General features: G+C 41.7%; 1 protein-coding gene across 4 annotated transcripts in view; it reads right to left on the bottom strand.

Moving 5' to 3' along the window:
* GLDC (glycine decarboxylase) overlaps positions 1–22,545 on the bottom strand; it is a 137,989-nt gene that overhangs the window by 50,058 nt on the left and 65,386 nt on the right. For all 4 annotated transcript variants that reach the window (XM_032634820.1, XM_032634823.1, XM_032634821.1 and 1 more), the window contains 12 exons: positions 21,997–22,161; positions 17,282–17,359; positions 16,142–16,289; positions 15,255–15,451; positions 13,663–13,759; positions 8,053–8,158; positions 6,541–6,680; positions 5,867–5,947; positions 3,429–3,526; positions 2,834–2,918; positions 2,619–2,660; positions 1,507–1,649 (listed from right to left, as the gene is read on the bottom strand). In XM_032634820.1, coding sequence (XP_032490711.1) covers positions 1,507–1,649; positions 2,619–2,660; positions 2,834–2,918; positions 3,429–3,526; positions 5,867–5,947; positions 6,541–6,680; positions 8,053–8,158; positions 13,663–13,759; positions 15,255–15,451; positions 16,142–16,289; positions 17,282–17,359; positions 21,997–22,161 — 1,380 coding nt within the window. The remainder of the gene's footprint in view (positions 1–1,506; positions 1,650–2,618; positions 2,661–2,833; positions 2,919–3,428; positions 3,527–5,866; positions 5,948–6,540; positions 6,681–8,052; positions 8,159–13,662; positions 13,760–15,254; positions 15,452–16,141; positions 16,290–17,281; positions 17,360–21,996; positions 22,162–22,545) is intronic.

Raw genomic sequence — 22,545 nt, forward strand, 5'->3', positions numbered from 1 at the left:
AAAAAGAGCTAATGACTTTAAAATGGTCTTGAAAAATTGCTCTCCAGTACAATACAGAAGATGTGACCATATTCCATCACTAGAGGGCAGTTTCTTCATTGTCAGCACTTAATTAAGGTATTGCCTCAGGTTAATTTACTCAGGTTCCTCCCTTAATTAAAAAAAAAAAAAAAAAGCAAAGCTGCATGATGACATTTTAATGAAGGTATACTACAGCCTGACTTTCATAAACATCAATTCCTCCCTATTTATGAAATGAGAGTTTGAGAGACTAATATTAAAAAAGCTCTGTGTCCTTTCATCTGTCACATGCCCTCTTCCTAAAGGGTTTGTACGGTATGGGGTATATTGTTTTCACAAAGTATATGGCTTTGCTGTGTTACCTATGTTTCCAAACAGGAGGTAGGGCTTGATAGTAACTGATTAAGATCTGATTACTTTCTGTCTCAGAAAATGAGACAATAAATGTCTCAGCTTTTAAAATCCTTTGATTTTTTATCTTGAAATAGAAATCTGGCATTTCTATCAAGCTTCTAAGTGCTGCCAATGCTGAGACTGCTGGTGGAGAACCACACTGAGCAGTGGGAGGTAGAGAAACTCGGGGCAGATACCAGGCTCCTCCTCTGAAGGTATCCCCAGATGTTAATTCACATGTTGATGACATGTCTGTCTGTCTGTCTATCTACTCCCATGAAGACAGAACAATCACAAATCCAGTGGATCCAGGTTGACTATACTACATCAGAATCACTTGGTTGCTTCTTAAAAACAAAGACTTTTAGTCCCAACCCCTGGAGATCAGTACTTCTAAAGTGGGGCCCAGGAATTTATATTTTTTTAACAAGTACCCAGGAGATGCCGCAAGAGCCCTTTGCTTTTGAAAATCACTGTTGCTCAAATGTTTTTACTTTACAGACAGAGACCGAGGACAGAAAAGAGGAAGGGAACTTTCAAAGTTAGTGACAGAACAAACTAGGATCCGGACTCTCCTGGCCTTACTAGATTGAGGCATTACTGCTTATAAGGAGTTAACACGTGTGCTCGATTCTGATTCTTACTCTATAAGACGGATGTAGTAACTAGCTTCCAAAGATGGTCTGCAATGAACCAGGACTCTTGACATTCACACCCACGTGTTGTCCCCTTCCCACGTTCAATCTGGGCTGGCCCTGAAACTTGCTGTGACAGATAGAATGCTCTGGAAGTGATGTTGTGTAACTCCAGAGGCTGAGCCTTAAGAAGTTTACAGCGTCCACGTCCTTCCATCTTGGAACACTCCACTTTGAACCCAGACCCAATTCTGTGAGGGAGCTCAAGCAACCACTGAAGAGGTCCACATGGGGAAGAACCAAGGCCCAGGTCAACACCCTTAACTGAGCTCCCAGACAACAGCCATCACTACCTTCCCAGTTATGTGAATGAGGCCACTTTGGACCTTCTAGTCATCCATCCCAGTGGGTATTATACTACAAGAGATGACTGAAAAGACAGAAGAAATCCCCTTACCTGTTAGGCTGGAAAGAGATTCGGTCATAGCCCGTGAGTTCACACAAATCCTTCTCAAGTTCTCGAAAAAGCTGCTGGTACCCTTGAGCTTGGTCCAGAGGCACAAAGGGGTGTATGTTTGCAAATTCTTTCCATGTGATAGGCTGAAGAGCAAGGAGGGAGGAAACATACACATATGTACATATTGTAATAGTAATAACAAGACTAACTTTAATAATGATGATGATGATAGCAACAGCTAACACAAAGAGTGCTTACTATGTGCCAGGCACTGTTCTAAGCACTTTACATTCATTCATTTAACTCTTACCACAATCTTATGGGGTAAGTACTATTACTGTCTTCATCTTACAAGTGGGTCACTGAGGCCCAGAAAGGGAACTTATACAAAAGTATAACCATTTCCTATTTTTTTGGGAACAAAAAGGCCCCTGAATAGATTTATATCCATGAAACCCAATGAGTTGTTTCAGGCATGGTTTATTCAAACTCTTACATAGCACATATATCATTCTTTTTTCATGAAGCAGAACAAAACACCAACATAAAAGCAAACGGGGAAAATCCTCCTATGAGGATATAAAATGATTTTCTTTGCCTGACGTGATTTGTCATATCAGACTAATCCTATGGAAAAAAAAGAAACATCCTAGCCTAGTAGAGATACTTACCAAACACCATAGCAGGGGACACAAATCTTCTGTTGATACAAGAAACAAATTAAAACCTCAAACCTCTACCTTTCTGGCACTGAGAAAGGATTTCTAGAAAGAGGGCTTACGGTTCTTAATTCTATCTGAGCTTAACAACTACAAACTGATAAAAGCTTTCAACGTGGCAGGTTTAAAAGGGTGGTGGGGGGAGTTGGGGAAGGTAGGAAGACATATGTTTAATGATTTTAATATTTAAAAATAATTTCACCCATAAATTTAAACGATCAGGTTGTGATAAAGTTAGGGTTTCTGCCAAGGTTGTTGAAGAGCAAGGTAAAGGATTACTAAAGCAGTTGTTAAATCACGGTCCCAGGAGCAGCTTTCTCTAGTTATCTGCTTATGTGTAAGCCAAGACACTGCCTCTGCTAAGTTCCCTTTTAACAGAAGTGACCTACTTACTGTGAGTTCAGATGAACTGTTGAGCTTCATGGTACAGGACCCCTTGAAGAAGCACAGCCAAAGCGTATTACGTTAGTGACATCCTATGGTCTATCTGATCGGCCCTCCCATCTCCCCGAATGGTCACCCATTCATCCCTCTTGCAGCCTATTAGATGTGACCCAAAGAGGTGGGTTCAGGGTGGGGTGGGAAGTGGAAACAAAGGCCATAATTACCAGCGGAATCATGCTATGAACAAGGGAAATGTCTTTGTTTTCCAATCTCTTCATATATCGGACAATATTTGTTTCTGAGTGATAGCTGTGAACATAAAACACATGGTTTAGGCCAATATAGTTAGGTAAGAGCCCATACACATCCTTCTAAGAGGTAAGACACACTGAGATCTACCTTCAACATACAGATCAAATTAGGCCATGGACAACATGCCAACAAAGCATCAGAGGGAAGGGCGTGTACCCCCCATGAAGCTCAGAGGATGCACTAGGACAAGAAGCCGCCTGTGGGCCTGAGAGGAAGAGTTGGAAAGAAGAGGATGTTGAGTTCCTGGGTATGATCTTCAGCCTGACGACTATGCATCGAAACTCCCATCTTCTTGAGAGTAGAATTAGGGGTTATAGTGTCAAGGGAGCACAGCCACCAGGAAATAAGGTGTGCTTCGCCCGGGTTAGAATTGGGATTTAGTAGTGGGTCAGGCTGAGCCACAATAAACCAGGCCATGTCATAGTCAGAATGCCATAGTAGAAGCCACTCTCTACCATGCTCCCAAGCTACAGCACACAATGCAGAAGTCACACAAACTACACAAACCTGTTGAACACCTGATGTGTGAGGAATGGACTAGTTCTCTTGAAGGCAGTCCCTAGAATACCTCTCTGTTCCTCACCCATGCTTTCAGCAACCAGCTCCTGCATGGAGAGACCACAGAAACTGAAGGGCAGGAAGCATGCCTGGAACCACATGTGAAGAAGCCTTTCCATTCAGCGTGTATTCTGACAGAGCACCAGAAATTCCCTACCATCCAACCTCCCACCTCCCTGACCACCCACCCCAGGGATATCTGGCACAGTGCAGTGACAGATGTCAGGGGTCACGCATTGTGGCAATTCTCCAAAACATTGTTTTTAAGTTCTGTGGAACTTAGCCACAGTGAGCAAAGAAAAGTGAACAATTTTTACTGCCAAAGAAAAAACAGTTGACATCCCCTGCATGTTCCTTGAATAATGAAGCAAGTTCCAGTAAACTATTTTAAAGGGCTATGTAAAAAGTGACGACCATGATAACACTCAAGTAAAGATTCTCACTTGACATTGCTCTTTGATCTTGGAGAACAATTCTAATAAAATACAAGTGCCAAGACCATTCAGTGGGAGAAAGGACAGTCTCTTCAACAATGGTGCTGAGAAAACTTGATATACACATGCAAAAGAATGAAGTTGGATCCTTATCTTATAGAATATACAAAAACTAATTCAAAATGGATTAAGGGGACTTCCTTGGTGGCACAGTGGTTAAGAATCCGCCTGCCAATGCAGGGGACACGGGTTCGAGCCCTGGTCCGGGAAGATCCCACATGCCATGGAGCAACTAAGCCCGTGTGCCACAACTACTGAGCCCATGTGCCACAACTATGGAAGCCCTCACACCTAGAGCCTCTGCTCCACAACAAGAGAAGCCACCACAATGAGAAGCCCGCGCGCTGCAACGTAGAGTAGCCCCTGCTCGCTGCAACTAGAGAAAGCCCGCGTGCAGCATTGAAGACCCAACGCAGCCAAAAATAAATAAATAAATTTATTTTTTTTTAAAAAATGGATTAAGGACCTAAATTTACAAGCTAAAACTCTTAGAAGAAAGTATAGGGGCAAATCTGCATGACCTTGGATTTGGCAATGGTGTCTTAAATATGACACCAAAAGCATGAGCAACACAAGAAAAAATACAGTGCACTTTTGTGCATTAAGGAACACTATCAAAAAATTTTTTTAATTAAAAAAAGGGACACTATCAAGAGAATTAACAGATAACCCACAGAATGGGGGGAAATATTTGCAAATCATATATCTGATAAGCATTTAATATCCAGAATATATAATGAAATACATGGCTTGCTCCTCATTCTGCTCCAGGCCGGTAGTATGAGAGCCCTCAGTGGTTGCTCTGTAAATATTCTTCAAATGCATGGAACAAATATCTGTGATTAAATTTACTGCAGAGTTCTAGAGGGAAGATATTATTCAGTCTTATTTATTAATTAAGTATTAATTAATTAAAGATTAAAAGAGAACAGTATAATACTTTTTTGACGATTTACATTTGTTATCTGAAGATACTGAAGTCATCTCTCAAAGAGGACTCAGACAACCAGGACAGCACTGATCAACACTCCAGAACCTATTTCTGTCTCCTTTCATTGATTCATTTAACAGATATTTGTTAAGTGGCTCCTATGCTCCAGGCCTTGTAGAGTGCTGTGATGAACACCTTGCCACAGGTCTAGGTAGCTGACGTCTCTCTTCCATCCCACAGACTCTCCTGCTCACATGTCCCTGCTATTTCATCATTTTAGAAACCAACTCAGTCTCACTGAACTGTTTCTAGTTCTCATATAATCTCTCTCCTCCTAGCCTTTGTGGCTGCTTTTCCCAGTGTCTGGAACACCTCTGGCCCCATCCTCCTTCTCAACTGTGTCTGGATAGCTCCTACTCATCTCTCAGGTCTCAGCTTAGGACAGTTTCTTCCAAGTGTTGGTGAGAAGCCCCCTCCACTCTGTGCTCAGAGAGCATCTTTGGACAGTGCCCATCATAGGACATCATCTGGACTGCAGACTTGTGCCTGTTTGGATCCTCATTAGACTATAAGCTCCAAAAGGGCGGGAAGTATGTCTGATTTACCACTAGCCTCAGGGCACAGCATAAGACCTGGCACATATTAGGTCAGTTTTCCCAGAATCAACATAACCAAGATGCCAATGCCATGAATCTTTGTATTAGGAATAGTTTCAGTTAAACACCATTAACAATCCTTCCAACTAGCCTTGCAGCTCAGTCCTGGCTAGGGCCCATGGCAGTGACCTCTAACTATCAGCAGTCACAGTAGCAAGGGACAATCGGTGGCATAATTTTAACGCAGGCCACCTAATGTCATTCCTGCGCCCCCTCCCCCTCACACTCAGGCCCATAAGAAGCAAAGCCATCTGTGACACCTCCTCAAATAGTCATTATGAGGAATGTGAATTTTGATTTACTTACTGCAGATGACTCACAGCCGAAGATCCACAACAAGTCATCCAGATCTTTTTCATTGACTGTTTCATCAAGAGAAATACCAAGCTATAGAAACGAAAATGAAAGGGGAAACATCAGCTCGAAACGCCAAGATCAGTGCAGAAACTCCAAGAGAGGTCAAAGGGGAGAAAGTGCTGGACAAAACTCTCAGTTGTTCTAAAATAACAGGCTATCATTATGTCCAAGTTGGCCCTTGGGCAAAGTAGGCTAGACCAGTCCCAAACGTCAAAAGATTTAGAGTTTTACAGCCACTTCTGGACTCTAAAAGAGTCCAGATGGCTGCAGGGCACTCCTTTTGGTACTAGATATGCTCACTTTTTTCTTCCCTTAACTTACCTTATCATATCACTTATCGTAGCCTTTACCTTGAACAGTCATATTGTGAACGAAGGAGTATTATGAGCAAACTATGTGCCTAAGAGTCCCATATATGAAAACACAACATCTTAAGGAAAGCTGACAATGGATTATCATTTAAAAGGCCACAATGTTCCAAACTGGAAATGAAAATTGTTTACAAAGAAGTTGTGCCCAAAGGTCCAATACTGATTTTTTTTAAAATAAAGAGAAATTTTAATGAGAAAAGTCATAAAAATTTATAGAATTTGTACAACAAACAAACTGAAAGTCTGACTTACTGTGTGATCCTCAAACAGCCGAATATTTATTTGCCGCTGAGCAGCCCTGCCCAAGACCTCCTTCACTGAGCAGCCACACTGAATCTTCAAAGTGTCAAAGAACAAGTCATGCTGGAGTTGGTGTCCTGCTCTCTTGAGACCTAGACAAGATAGGATAGCCACCGGTCTCTATGTAGAAACCAGACCCTCTGCCACTGACGCTTCACAGAAGTAAAGAGGTAAATCCTACTATGGTCTGTTTGTACCCAGTGTTTTGGTCGGTGCTTTTTTTTAAAAAAAGTAGGACTTCCCTGGTGGCACAGTGGTTAAGAATCCACCTTCCAATGCAGGAGATACAGGTTCAAGCCCTGGTCTGGGATGATCCCACATGCCACGGGGCAACTAAGCCCCTGCACCACAACTACTGAGCCTGCGCTCTAGAGCCTGTGAGCCACAACTGCTGAAGCCCATGCACCTAGAGCCCGTGCTCCACAACAAGAAAAGCAACCGCAATGAGAAGCCTGTGCATCACAGCAAAGAGTAGCCCCTGCTCGCCGCAACTAGAGAAAGCCCGCGTGCAGCAACAAAGATCCAACACAGCCAAAAATAAATAAATTTATTTTTTTTAAAAAAGGTAAATGTTTATTATTATGCTACAGAAAGTTGTGAAATACATATAAAAATGGAGAAAAAAATCACCATAATCACCATCCAGAAATAACTAGTGGTTACTCCTTGGTATAGATTCCTCTAGAAGGGTGTGTGTGTGTGTGTGTGTGTGTGTGTGTGTGTGTGTGTGTGTGTGTGTAATATATCATGTACATATACTTCTTTACCCTTTTTAAAAAAATTTAATGTATCATGAAGATTTTGCTTTTCTACAGATCAAAACCCCTATCATTATTTTAATAGCTATATAATATTCAAACTTAAATTATGTACCATAATTTAACTAATTACTTATTATTGGACGTTTAGGCTGTTTCCAAGATTGTGCTATTGTAAATAATGTTTCAATGCACACCCTTTACATCGTTATCTGATTATTTCCTTTAGATACATTCCTAGAATTTCTGTATCAAATTGTAGGCGCATTTTAAAAGCTTCTGACACAGATTAAGTGCCCTCATAAAAGTCATACCAATATCAGCATTCTTTTTAATCTCTGCCAATGTAATGAGAGAAACACTATTTTTTTCTTTCAATTTACATTTCTTTGATTAATAGTGAGGTTGAAATTATATATATTCATCTGTATACTTTCTTTTAAAATTACATTTAATGTCCTTTGTCCAGTTTTCTCTCAGGGTGTTCATTCTTCTTGTGTATGGGGTGGGGGGACTGAGGAAAAGCTCACTATATTAAATATATTAACACTCAGTCTGTCATAGATGTTGAAAGTATTATTCCTAGGTTTTATTTGACTTTTAATTTTACAGGTAGTATTAGATATGCAGTGAGTTTTCAATTTTATTTACTCACATGTATCGGTCTTGTTATAACCAAAAGTTTTAAAACAGAAAACTGACTCACCTTCAGACAAAATCAAAGTGGCATTATGTACCCTCCTAGCAATATGTTCCAGCCCATGGGACCCATGGTAGATTGCAAACATTGCAGCCATATTCGCCAAGAGAGCCTAAAATGACAAAAAGCTTTTAAAGAATCATGTTCAACAATGTGATATCAGGAAGATGATCAGTGGGAGGGGCTGTTGTTCTGACTTGAGATGCCAAAACTAAAAGCAGGTACAAAGCAAAATGATCAGACTCCCTGCCTTCTCTATGATAGCTGGAGACCATTTATAACCTGCCCAACCATCTGAGGGGTAAATACAGCATCCAAGACACCCTAGCGTCACTATACTAAACCTTTGAATGTGACCATTAGTAAGGCGCTCCATCCATGCAACATAATCATCCCATAAAGGGGAAGATCAGGCTGTCATCAGACATGGAGATGCAATACTTAATGTTGGAAGATAGTGGAACAATGAAGACCTCAGGGGAAAACAGTGAGATCTAAGAATTTTATGCTCAATAATACAGTTCTTCAAGGATAAAAGCAAGAAAAATTTTCAAACACACAAGAAGTCAGGGAGTATAATTCTCCTGAAGCCTTAAATAAAACACTAGAAACTGAATTTCAGCCAACCAAGAGGTGAATGGTGAATCTATGCAAAGGACCACCAAAGATGAAAATGCAGGACGCAGGGGAATAAAACCAAAATGAGTTGGCAGGAGATATATTAGGAAGGGAAAACCAAAACCTACTGGCTTATTCCCTGCTGACAGTAAGGTCACTTTCTCAGGTAAAGATATCTCTCCTGACCGTTGATTGAAGTTTCACAAAAATATTTACAGGGAAGTGTGTATCCTAGTGTGACAGAGAATAGGAAAGAATGGCACTAGAATCTCTCAGAGACTCAGGGATGGAATCCAGCATAGGGAGCAAGGAAGGGACCACTGTCATGGCATCTTGGGTCAGGGAGGAGGATAAAAACAGGATGGCAAGGGTCAGAAACCAAAATGAGGGCCAATGTGGGGTAAAATCATGGAAGGCCACCTCCTGTCTCTCCTCTCTCTCGCCCTATCCCTCACCTGCTTTTCCACCCTAGATCCTACCAACCAGCAGCCTTCTAACCATGCAATATCACCCTAGGTAACTGACCCAAACTCTAATCTCAGACTCCTCACCTGCTTAGTCCATTCAATTCTCCCACAGCCCCTCCCATCTCATTGGTCCAGCACCATGGTTTCTATGAGTTTCCAATCCCACTAAAGTGACTTTTGTCCTAATGTACTAGGTCAGCAGTTCAAGGTCCACCTTCATGTTCCATCATCCCAAGGTGGGAAGCGGCACATTACAGAACAGAAACACTACTCAGATGAGAAACACAGTGCTTTAAAGTTGGATGATGTTCAATATCAGATCGATTTTGTTAGGTACACATTTCCTCTGTGAGGCTGTTAGAAGGAATCTCTCTGGGATCACTGCAAAAATGCCAGAAAGTGAAATCAGAGTCAATAAAGAAAATAAGGAAAAGAAGACATCAGAGAACACTGCAGTAGACTTTCTTGGACCAAGTGCCAGAGAGGGTACAGACACTCTTGTGGACTCTGTATAACAATTAGAAATAAATACGGGAGAACCACAACACATTATAGCTATGGAGAGGGCATGTCTGAAGTAAAACATCCATAATATAGTGTATCATGGCTCATGGCTATGCTACCTGGGAATAAAAACTCAGGCCTGATGTTCACAGAATGCTCTGGAAGCCTCCCATCACAGAAGCCTTGTGGAGGTTGGTTCATGTCACTTTTTAAACTAGAGATCATTCTTTCTACAAACAGGAGACTGTATCAACCAACTGACCAACAAATTAATGAAAAGTACGAAGTCACTTTTAGAAATCTTGGTAAGGCATTAGAATATCAAAGGAAGTTCAGAGAAACAGAGAGACCAAGAAGATTCAAATTTCTTTGATAATCTGACAAACAACATAATTAGGATACTTAAAGTAATCAAAAGTGAATCATGGGGACTTCCCTGGTGGCGCAGTGTCTAAGAATCCGGCTGCCAATTCAGGGGACACGAGTTTGAGCCCTGGTCCAGGAAGATCCCACAAGCCCGTGCACCACAACTACTAAGCCCACGCTCTAGAGCCCGCAAGCCACAACTACTGAGCCCACGTGCCACAACTACTGAAGCCCACACACCTAGAGCCCGTGCTCCGCAACAAGAGAAGCCACCACAATGAAAAGCCCGTGTGCCGCAACAAAGAGTAGCCCCTGCTCACCGCCACTAGAGAAAGCCCGCGTGCAGCAATGAAGACCCAACACTGCCAAAAATAAATAAATAAAATAAATATATTTTTTTTAAAAAAAAGTGAATCATGAAAGGATGCTCAAAATCATTAGTTATTAGGTAATTGCAAATCAATCCCACAGTGAGATATCACTTCACACCCACTAGGACAGCTATAACCAAAAAGAGGAACAGTAACAAGTACAGGTGAAAATGTGGAGAAATTACAGCCCTCATATATTGGTGGAGGGAATGTAAAATGGTGCAGCCACTTCAGAAAAGAGTCTGGAAGTTCCTCAAATAGTTCAACATAGAGTTACCAATGACCCAGAAATTCCATTTCTAGGAATATACCCAAGAGAACTGAAAATATATGTCCCCACAAAAACTTATACACAAATGTGCGTAGCAGCCTTATTCAAAGTACCCCAAAGTGGAAGCAACCTAAATGCCCATCAGTTGATGAATGGATTAACAAAATATGATGTATCCATACAATGGGATATTCTTCAGCCATAAAAAAGAATGAAGTATTGATTCCTGATACTGTAGGGGTTCCAAACAGCCCTCCCTAAGATCTGCCACTTTAGCATGTGGATTATTTTGAGTTCAGGCAATGGAGACCTTCTGGGCTCAAGAGAAACTACTGCTCCTCCCTTAACTGCCCAGAAGAATTTAAATTGAGGATTTTTCCCAGAAAAGGAGTTATTACCAAAGATAAATTTTATCTAAGTGGCCCCATCTATACGGCAGAGCAAACAACTAATTACCAAACATCTTGTTCTTCTCCTTATCATCCAGTGAATGGCCCTCCCATGCTTGGAAGCACCTGGCCCCTATTCCATTCCTTAGTCCAGGATGACATGTATAACCTTATTTACTATTCTGTCCTTTAACCTCTCATGTATGTGGGGATCCTGTATGTATGTATAAAATGTTATTTTCTCCTGTTAATCTGTCTCATATCAATTTAATTCTTAGACCAGCTAGAAGAACCTAGAAGGTTAGACGAAAAAAATTTTTTTTCCTTCCCAATTCTACAACGTGGATGAACCTTGAGAACATTATCTCAAATGAAAGAAACCAGGCACAAAAGGCCACATATTGTATGATCTCATTTATATGAAATATCCAGAATAGGCAAATCCATAGAGACAGAAAGGAGATAAGTGGTCACCAGGGGCTGAAGGGAGGCGAGAAGGATAGGAAGTGACTGCTTAGTGGGAACAAGTTTCTTTTAGGAGTGATAAAAATATCCAGAAATGAAATGCTGGTGATGGTTACACAACTTTGTGAAAATACTATCAACCATTGAACGGTGTACTTTAAATGGGTGAATTATATGGAAAGTTAAATCTCAATGAGAGCGCTAATGAAATGTAAATTATACATCAATACCCCTGGACTTCAGAAAAAGCTAATGAAAGCCCGTGGTGGAAGTTGAGAAATAAGAGAATATAAAGAAGAAGATATGATGCAAATTCAGACACCTGTAGAAATGTCACAAGTTTACAGAAAGATTATTTTTTAAAGAATTCAGTAATGCGTTTTCAGAGATTCAAAAAAAAAAAGTTCTCGGGGCTTCCCTGGTGGCGCAGTGGTTGAGAGTCTGCCTGCCGATGCAGGGGACGCGGGTTCGTGCCCGGGTCCAGGAGGATCCCACATGCCGCGGAGCAGCTGGGCCCGTGAGCCATGGCCGCTGAGCCTGCGCATCCGGAGCCTGTGCTCTGCAACGGGAGAGGCCACGACAGTGAGAGGCCTGCATAACCAAAAAAAAAAAAAAAAAAAAAACAGTTCTGCACCATCAGTGATGCAAAACTAAGAGAAGTCCAGTGTGGACCGTACAACACTCAAGAGGAATGGGGCAGCCTTGAGAAGAACATGGAAGAGGTGCTACAAGAAGAAGGCTGGAGTAATGAAATAGAGTGCTCAAGGAACAGCTTAAAAAATATCAGTCATCTCTGAACAAAAGAGAATAATTATAGGCCTACAAAGAAAATGACACTGGCGTCACAAGCAATTGTTTCGTGCAACCAGTTATGAGAAGAAACACGTGAGATGAAATAGACAATGGAGAGTTAGAAAATCTCCAGAATAAGAAAATGAAAATCAGAGAAGACAGGGTATGACTATCTCTAGGGCAAACATCATGTTACTCATTGCTGAAAAACAGAGACCTCTTATGATCCAAGTTAAATAATGAAATATCAGCTATCCATGAACTGGAAGGAAAAAAGAAGTAGGAATGTAACTTTTGCTCATTGTAGAATGCCCAAGTTAACCTGGAAAATTAATTCAAACCTTGAAGCAGAAAGCCCTTAGTGCACTTATGATCAGAAAGACACGTTCTGGAAGAACATGAGCAGAAAGCAGCAGAGGAAGGGAAGATATGTAAGCAGAGAATTCAACAAATGAAGGATAAACTACAGAAAGTAAAGGCATCACATAAAGATCAATTTGCTGTCAACAGAGGACAAGCTTGTGACAACTGGCTCCTTCCTGCAATACTAGAGGAGCTCTTCCCTGAAAAGCAGCCACCTCCCTGAGACAAAAAAAATAATACAGGAAAAACAACTGAGGAAACTATTTCAACCACCAATGGATATGGGGCAAACTATAAGCAGACCTTATCATCTACTCCCTCCCTGGAGAGGCTTTCTAAAAGCTGGCGGTGGTGCTGTGAGCCAATGCTCTGAGAGGAAGAACACTGCACTCCCTACTGGGGTACCTGTGAGATCTCTCCCTTTCCCTGACCCCGAATGGAAGAGAACCGAGAATGGATTATATGCTCAGGAGTGGTCCTCCACCTGATCCTAGGAACTGGCTGGATGTCAGAAAACACTGCTCCCTCTAACCTGAGACATTGGGCAACATTCAGGTAACTCCTCCTCTTTTATCCCATACATTTCAGAAATGTCTCTATGAGTTCCCAGTAAGAGTACCCCATGGCCACCACCGGCTGGCCAATCTGGACTATCCCCTCAGTACAGTCACCTCAAGCACCTTCACCTTGCCTTCCTCACAATAACCTGGAGGGCCTCCATCTCAGCTCTAAGAGGAGGTGCCCCAGTCACCGGCCATAATGGACCTGCCCTGTGGCCAAGAATGCCAGAGACCCTAACAGGTGAAGGGTGTGCATACACGGAACCACAGTGAAATACATTGTATTGGCGTTCTGACAAGACCACAAGGCTTCTCTACCAACAAGATCTTCACATTTTTGGTGTGCACACTGCTCAGTGGATGAATGAAGCAACAACTCAGTAAATGAACAAGTAGCTCATTGCTGTAGACTGTAAGACATTCAGTGAGCAGGTCAGGTATGTGATCTACCTGAGCTGTACAGATGTTGCTGGTAGCCTTGTCTCTCCGGATGTGTTGCTCCCTGGTTTGAAGAGCAAGACGATACACTTCTTTTCCACTGGCATCTCTGTACCAAGAATAAAACATCCAGTTAGTACAGATCATTATAGCACCAGGAGTTGCCATAAACAGAACTGCTTCCTTCCTTCCCACCTTTAAGTGAATTCAGCAAAGTTACTTAGGTGCAAGGCCATAAAGAAACAATTTCCAAACCATCTTCTTCTAAAGGGGACTGTTAATTTTCAGTTTGTACTTTGAGGATTTGAGGCACTGAGATATATACAATAAGCTGGGAACTTTAAAAGAAAATTTTCCAGGAATCACCCAGCCTAATAAAATGATGGTGATTGAGGATTAAACTTCACTCTGAGCTTCTTGGCAGACTCAGAGAAAAGGGAAATACCCGACAAAGGAAACAGAATTTCTATACTAGAAATCTAAAGCAACTATATGGCTATAAATAAAGGATGTTAACAACCTAACACTTGTCTCTAATAAAATTTCTCCTTTCTTAATACAATTAAAAATCTAGATAACCACAAAGATTCAGCAGTCATAGCCTTTATTTCATCAAACTCTCAGGTCCACTTTCCAGAAAGGTAAGAAGTTCAATACAAAAATCAGAAGATGATAACTGATATATGAAACTCTTTTAAATTAGAAAACCCTCTGTCACATCTCATCTGGTGAAGAGACATCATTGAAAGAAAATGTAATGTAAGAATACTTAAAGAAACTATTATTTTTTACATTAAAAAGCAAAGTGCCTTTTGCCATCATGTGACAAAGTGTAAGTATTTCAGAACTTCTCATCACTAGCACATCATTCACTAATCCAGACTCTTCACTTACATTAATAGCCCAGCTTTATGAAAGGTCAAAAACAATATGCTAAAGTTCCACAGTAATAATCATGGCATTCATCTCAATTCTCAACCCAAGGATTTTCATCAATGAGAAGCACTCAAGGAAGTACATTTGGAAATTACTCAAATGGCCAAAGGGCAGGCCTCTAGGAAATAATGTAGGTCACACCCAATGTGTGCATGGTAATCTCTTATTGCACCTGCCTTTACATAGCCATGTGGCATGTTAATACTTTTGAGAAAGAAACTAGTTAGATATAAAACACACTTAAAATATTCAGTCTCTCAAGACTTTCATCAATCTAAAATTCATTTCTATGACTTCAATACAAATATGCTATAAATTGTAAACATACTTTTCCAAATATGCACAAATTCATGGCATTCGAGAAGAGGTACATGGCATTTGAGAAGGGCCAGGTATGGGATAATGGGGTGTGTGTGTGTGTGTGTGTGTGTGTGTGTGTGCGCGCGTGTGTGTGTGTTGGGATGGGGTTGGGGAGTAGGTAGGGCATTGATACCCCAAACATTCATACCCCAAATACATTCTCTCTTCTGACTCTATGTTTACATTTCCTTAATCGACCCAAAATGGCCCAGTTAAATTCAAAGAGAAATCAACAACTTTTGTGATCAAGAGAAGGAGCAGGGGAAACCATAACCACAATAAAAGGGAAGAAACATGAGCTGCTTTACCTTGTTACACCCACCATTCTTCCAGGCATCATCCTCACCAAACTTTCTCTGACAGCAAAAAAGGCTGCATGTGGTCCGCCATAGCCCAGAGGCACCCCAAATCTCTGTGAGCTGCCCAGGGCAACGTCCACCCCAAATTCTCCGGGAGGCCTCAGGATACACAGAGCTAGAAGGTCAGTAGCACAGCAGGCCAAGCTCTAAAAAGGAAACAAGAGAAAATGGACAAGGTTGTGACCTTCCCTGAGACCAGTGGAAGGATAGCAAATTATCTCCATTATAGGCAGACTGGCAGAGTTGGTTCGTATCCTGTGAAATTTATTTACTCATTCATTCATTTAAAATATTTACTGAGTGCCTACTATGTGCCAGGAACCAGTGAAGAAAACAAACTTGAAAAAAGGCGGTTGGAAGGAGGCAGTTTTACCTTACCAAATGATAAAGGTGTGGAAATTAAAACACACCAAAAAGAGTAACAATAATAGGGCTTCCCTGGTGGTGCAGTGGTTAAGAATCCGCCTGCCAATGCAGGGGACATGGGTTCAGCCCTGGTCCAGGAAGATCCCTTATGCCACAGAGCAGCTAAGCCTGTGTACCACAACTACTGAGCCTGCGCTCTAGAGCCGGCGAGCCACAGCTACTGAAACCCGCGTGCCTAGAGCCTGTGCTCCGCACAAGATAAGCCACCGCAATGAGAAGCCCTTTAACCGCAACAAAGAGTAGCTCCCGCTCACCGCAACTAGAGAAAGCCCGCGTGCAGCAACGAAGCCCCAATGCAGCCAAAAAGAAATTAAACGAATTTTTTAAAAAATCATGCTAAAAAGAGTAACAATAATAATTCAAAATTGAGACACACCTCCATGGACCCAACACAGGAGAGGTTTCCCTACCCCAGCCTGATGGGCTCTCTCCACGAGCTCCGTGAAGTCTTCCACCTTCCCCTCGGTGTCTGGGTACTGGAACAGCGCTCCACTGACATCTTTTCCACTGAAGTCCATTTCATGGGGTAACTTCAGCTCAATGAGGACTCCAGCATACCTGAAAAGACAGAAGACAAAGAACCACCATGCTTTTGGTTTACAGGGAAAGTCAAATCATCTACAGTTTCTTTTCTACGTTAGAGCATGCGTATTCTGTGTCCTTCCTCAGTGCCCCCACCCCCTACCCTATCCCAACATGCACACACCCCCATCCCACACCCAGCCCTTCAGTGGTAACTGTGCTTCACACCAACTCACCTGCAGCCACTGTTAGCACCTCCCCTCCCGCTTTCCTGTCAGAACCTGTGCCTGAGACAAGAGCAGAAACATGCCTTCCTAGGGCTAAACAACCACTACCTGCAACTACACAGCCATTGCCACTTTGATCTTGGATAGGTCTTAGGTGAGTGGAAAACCTCAGTAAGACAAGGAAGAAGAACTTCCTTAGGTTCCTGAAACTATCTAATTCCTATCATATGTCAGAAAACCACTTCTGAAGGAATGGTGGTATGGGATTGGGGGAAAGGCTTTTACAACGAGAAAGTAAATAAACACACCCACATGCGGTAGTTGTGCCGTGTCTGTTTTATCTGATTACAGCACTTAAAAAATATAATCTGCTTTCAGCTACATCATACTAAACTAGGTATTATGTGGATTCCCTATGGGCCGTGTTTGCAGGAATATACACAAAATCATAACAGTTGTGTGAGAGTTCCATTTTTACCCTGTGCTTTTCAAACTTTTCAAAACACTGTTGAAACTATTTTAATATTAATTTTCTTTTTTTAAAAAAAAGAACACAAAACAATGTGTTCTTTTTGTAAAATATAAAGCAAAGGCAACCAAATCCACTGTGTATTTCTTCCTGAATTCTGACACATCTTATTTACCAGTGAGGTCATGGGAAGAAAATGGGAGGGAAAGTAAAATTCAATAACCCCAGCTTAAACCAGGTTCAACTCCAGTCAGTTTGGAAATTAGAGGAAGAAACAGCAGAGATGAGCATAATATTATCCCTGAGTTCAAAATACAAATAAAATTAATTACTTGGCTCGAGTCTGGACGACAGCTATTGTCTGTGAGTGGCAACGAGGGTCAACAAAAAACTTCCTCCTCTTGTTGTGTCTGTTGAAAAGAAAAATCCCAATTCGAACATGAACATTAAAGAAATCAGAGTATCATCTAAGAATGCAAAGCAAAGATGGTACTTAAGGAAAGTCTGAGCATAGGATAAAAAATAATGAGTCATTAATAACTAATAGTGACATTTCCTGATTAGAATTTCACTGAAATCCAATTCCCATTCTAACCCCATTTAGCAAAATCAATCTTAAACTGGTTTAAATTTTTAAAAATATGCTATGACGTAAAGAAGATGTGGCACATATCTACAATGGAATATTACTCAGCCATAAAAAGAAACGAAATCGAGCTATTTGTAATGAGGTAGATAGACCTAGAGTCTGTCATACAGAGTGAAGTAAGTCAGAAAGAGAAAGACAAATACCGTATGCTAACACATATATATGGAATTTAAGAAAAAAAAATGTCACGAAGAACCTAGGGGTAAGACAGGAATAAAGACACAGACCTACTAGAAAACGGACTTGAGGATATGGGGAGGGGGAAGGGTGAGCTGTGACAAAGTGAGAGAGAGGCATGGACATATATATATACACTACCAAACGTAAAATAGCTAGCTAGTGGGAAGCAGCAGCACAGCACAGGGAGATCAGCTCCGTGCTTTGTGACCGCCTGGAGGGGTGGGATAGGGAGGGTGGGAGGGAGGGAGACGCAAGAGGGAAGAGATATGGGAATATATGTATATGTATAACTGATTCACTTTGTTATAAAGCAGAAACTAACACACCATTGTAAAGCAATTATACCCCAATAAAGATGTTAAATATATATATATATATATATATACTATGAGGAAAAAGAAAGAAAAGGGTAGTGATTAGGTGCGAGTAGGAACAAAAAACTACGTCTTCTAGATAAAATCATCTGAGAAGTTTATTGCCAAAGGAGCATTTAGAGATTATCTAAACCGAGTGTCCTCATTCAAAGGAAGCGGAGAAGAACTCAGATAGGTTGTGATATGTGCAGGTGCCACACAGCTTTGGAAGGAACTGCGTTGGGTCTAAGACCCAAATTCAGGAAGTTCTCTAACAGTCCATAGTTTCAGGAAACAAAACTGATGGGGATGCATAACATTTTGTATATCACAAGCGCATCTGGGTAAAAAGAAATGAGTGGAGGATACAAGTATATTGTATAAAAAGAAAGATCCACACGACCAGTTAACAGCAAGTTTCTCAATGGAATGCGACTGAGAAACAGCAAGGTTTTACTTGTCATTATATCCTTCTCTACTATTTGAAATTTTCCACTATGAACAGGTATTATTCTTATAATAAGCATAAATTCAATAGAGTAGGTAGAGTTGGGAGATACAAAATTAACTGTCCAATACACAAAGCTCTTCAAAGTCTATATCTAAATAACTCTGGAGAGAAGAGCTATCTAAGCCTAAATGACCTCGGATGGAAACAAAAACACTGCTATTGAAGAAAACATTTCCTAAAGATAAGAAACACAAGGTTGCTTCTCAAGGGTAAAATTAAATGCAGGATGGAAGGTATGAGAATTAAGAGAGAGGAAGCAAATCCAGCACTTGCAGAGTGTGCGTTGCCCAATCACTCTATTAAGTTCAGGAGAGAACCCCTGACCCATCAACTACAAAGGTCTCAGCTTCTGGGCTTCCCTGGTGGCGCAGTGGTTGAGAGTCCGCCTGCCGATGCAGGGGACAGGGGTGACACGGGTTCGTGCCCCGGCCCGGGAAGATCCCACATGCCGTGGAGTGGCTAGGCCCGTGAGCCATGGCCGCTGAGCCTGCGCGTGAGATGAAAGCTTTTACTCAGAAAAAGGGGATGGAGGTGGGGGATGGGAGAGCAGCGAGAAGGTGGATGAGGAAGAGAGAAGGTGAAAAGGAGTGAAAAGCTTAGACTAGGAACGGCATTCTTCCCCCCCCTACCCCCTTCTGTCCCTAAGATAACAGGAAGAAGAGCCTGAACCCACCCCTGGGACTGCTTGGGAAGCAGAAGGGCCTGGAACTTAGAGGTCTCCATATCTGCCCAGTGAGTTCGAGGTTCACAACTGCCAACACTGTGATTTATAGGAAATAAATATTTGATCATTCAGATGACCAAGATATATTTCTCATATATATTTGGTCTTTGTCCACAGTTCCTGGCTCACAGCTCCCAAAACCACTGGAATTTTCTAAGTGTGAAAAGTGATCAAGGTGTCATTTGTAATGTTAATGAGGTGACTTTTGCATCCCACAGAGGAATGAGGGCTGGTTGCTAAAGGAGCCAACCATGTGATTAGAGGGTTGGAACTTTCAGTTCTACACCGAGCTCCAGGGAAGGAAGAGGGGCTGGAGGCTGAATCAATTGCCAATGGCCAAGATTTAATCACTCGTGTCTATGTAGTGAAGCCTCCATAGAAAACCCAAAGGGTAGGATTTGGAGAGCTTCTGGACTGGTGAACATGAGGAGATTTGGGAAGAATGGGGATCTCTGAGGGAGCATGGAAGCTCTGACCCTTTCAACATACCCAGCCCTATGCATCCCTTCTGCCTGGCTGTTCCTGAGTTATATCATTTGATAATAAACTGGTTTTACTAAGTAAAATGTTTCTCTGAGTTCTGTGCGCTTGCTCTGAGGAGGGGGTCATGAAAATTCCAGTCGATTGAATACAGGTAACAACCTGTACTTGAGAATGGCACCCTGAGTTGGAGGGGGTTGCTGGACATCAGCAGATGTTTGTTCGTTTGTTTTCAGGTGTGAGAGGAACCCCCCTCCCTGACTGGAATTGGTACCAGAATCAATTTAACCACCCCTCAAGTCTGTGGAAGCCAAGAAAGAGACTTACATGGGCATTCAGAGTGTAAACAAAGAATGTTACCCGCCAGTTCCACAAGGATCAAGCCATTAGCCACTGCAGTCAACCCAGTTGACTAGGGCCAGCCCCCCAAAACCTCAGACAGACACATCATCAATGTGGGCAGATTTCCCTACCAGATGACCATCTACATGAGAATTCTACCTGCAGGGAAGGTAAACTCAAATGTATTCTCGAGGCAAAGAACAAAAGAAGGTGAGGAGCTAAAGAATGATTATTAACTAAATATTAACCAAAGTTAACCATGACCCAGCAATTCTACTTCTAGAAATGCATCCTCAGGAAATAATCAGAACTTCTGACAAAGATCTATCCTACAGATGCACAAAAATACCATTAATAACAGTGAAAAATGGGAACAAACAATGTATAATAGAGGTGAGGTTACATAAATTATGGTACTTCCATGCAAATGAATATTGCTATGTAGCCAATAAAAGCCACAGTTTAGAAAGCTGACTAAAGAAATGGGGAAATGTTCACAAAATATTGTTAAATAGAAAAAGAAAAGCTATAAAACATTAAATACAACCTGAGAAGAATATTCTTCATAAAACAGGGTGATGCTTATTTACATATTACATTGCAGATTGCTAGTTCCTACCCAATATCCATTCTCCCTGTCACCCATAGTAACAGAACCCCAATATGTAGGGGGCAGCAATGTGCTCATCTGAAAAAAACTGCATTTCCACAGGTCACTTGTAGGTAGGGGTGGTCAATGAAGCATAAGTAAATTGTTGAGTGGAGGCTTCCAAAACACTATTTAAAGAGAGCTTATTTCGCTAGAAGTACCCTTTACTTTTTCCTGAATGCAGGCGTCATGGCTAGAGCTCCAGCAGTCATCTTGTGACCAGGAGGGCTGTGGACAGGACTGTTGTCTGCCATTACAGTAAACAAAAAATGTTGCCCGCCATCCCAGTTCTACAAGGATCAAGCCATTAGCCACTGCAGCTGCCCACTGATGGTGCACCCTGAGAGGAACTCAGGATGGAGAAAAACAGGAAGTATTATTTGCTTTGGAGACTGGCCCAAGATAGTTAAGATGCATTTCTAAGGAATAATTTCAATGAGCCCAAACTCTTGCATCTTCCCATATATTGAAAAGCACTAATATTAACCTGAGATGTCTGTTCTTTGTGATTAGCAGTAATCTTTTGATGTTCGACTGCATGGTTTTTTCCCAGCAAAACATGTTCTGGCTCCTCCCTGACCTCCTCGGAGCAGTTCCTCAGAGCTGTGTGAGAGACTGTCTCCGGGGCTCTCATCCTTAGTAAGATCCCCAAATAAAACTTAACTTGCAACTTTTAGGTTGTATGTTTTTCTTCAGTCTACAGGATAAAAGCCTCGCACTAACGATGGCAAAGAGAGAGGTGCAGTGGTCCTCGATACTATCTCGGAGTTGCTGTAACATCCCTGAACTTAACATTATGTATGTGAACAGCAAAATGTCTTTCTTACATAATGTTAAACAATAAACAGCAGTGGCTTTTTAAATGCACTATATTTCACATCTGTTTGTTACCTCAACTAACTGGTATAATGATACTGATACAACATATCTCATAGACACAAATGTGTGTGTGTGTGATAGACAGAAAGAGGGGGCGGGGAAGAGAAAGCGAGAGAGAGAGAGAGAGAGAGAGAGAGAGAGAGAGAGAGAGAGAGAGAGAGAGAAAGAGGGACAAAGTCACTGGGCACTGACCGGAGCAGGGAAACCCCCGCCTGTACAGCAGTTGTGAGACTGGAAGATGTCCCTCCCCCTTGAGGGAATCTCATGCTGGGCCTCTCACCTGTGGCAGAGCTGCATTGCCTCTGCAGCCGCGGTGGCCTCATCCAGCAGGGATGCATTAGCCATGTCCATGCCTGTGATGTCACACACCATGGTCTGGTAATTGAGTAAACTCTCCAGTCTCCCCTGAGATACCTCTGGCTGGTACGGAGTATACTGGGTGATCCTGTAAGGGACCCAAAACACTATGTCCAAACTGTGAATCCACTATTCAGAAAAAGCTCATGAAATACCTTCATTTTAGAATTCAGTATCTGAAAATTAAGTTTGCCTCTCTCGAGAATCATATAATACAACAATAAGCTTCCTTTTTGTCTTTTGTACGGAAACTCGGCATTAAATCATAGTAACAATATTACCCTTTGGGGATAATCAGTACTTACTTTTCTATCCCTCTAAATTACTTAATCTTACATTTCTATTTTAATGATCTTATCATAAGTATGCTGTATTGTAAGTTGGCTCTTAAAATCCACTTGAGACTGCCCATGGTATTATAAACAGAATAAAAAAAAAAAGCTCACCGCAACCATGGTTCACAATAGAAAAG

Source organism: Phocoena sinus, chromosome 6 (genome assembly GCF_008692025.1).
Source record: "Phocoena sinus isolate mPhoSin1 chromosome 6, mPhoSin1.pri, whole genome shotgun sequence".
NCBI classification, from domain to species: Eukaryota; Metazoa; Chordata; class Mammalia; order Artiodactyla; family Phocoenidae; genus Phocoena; species Phocoena sinus.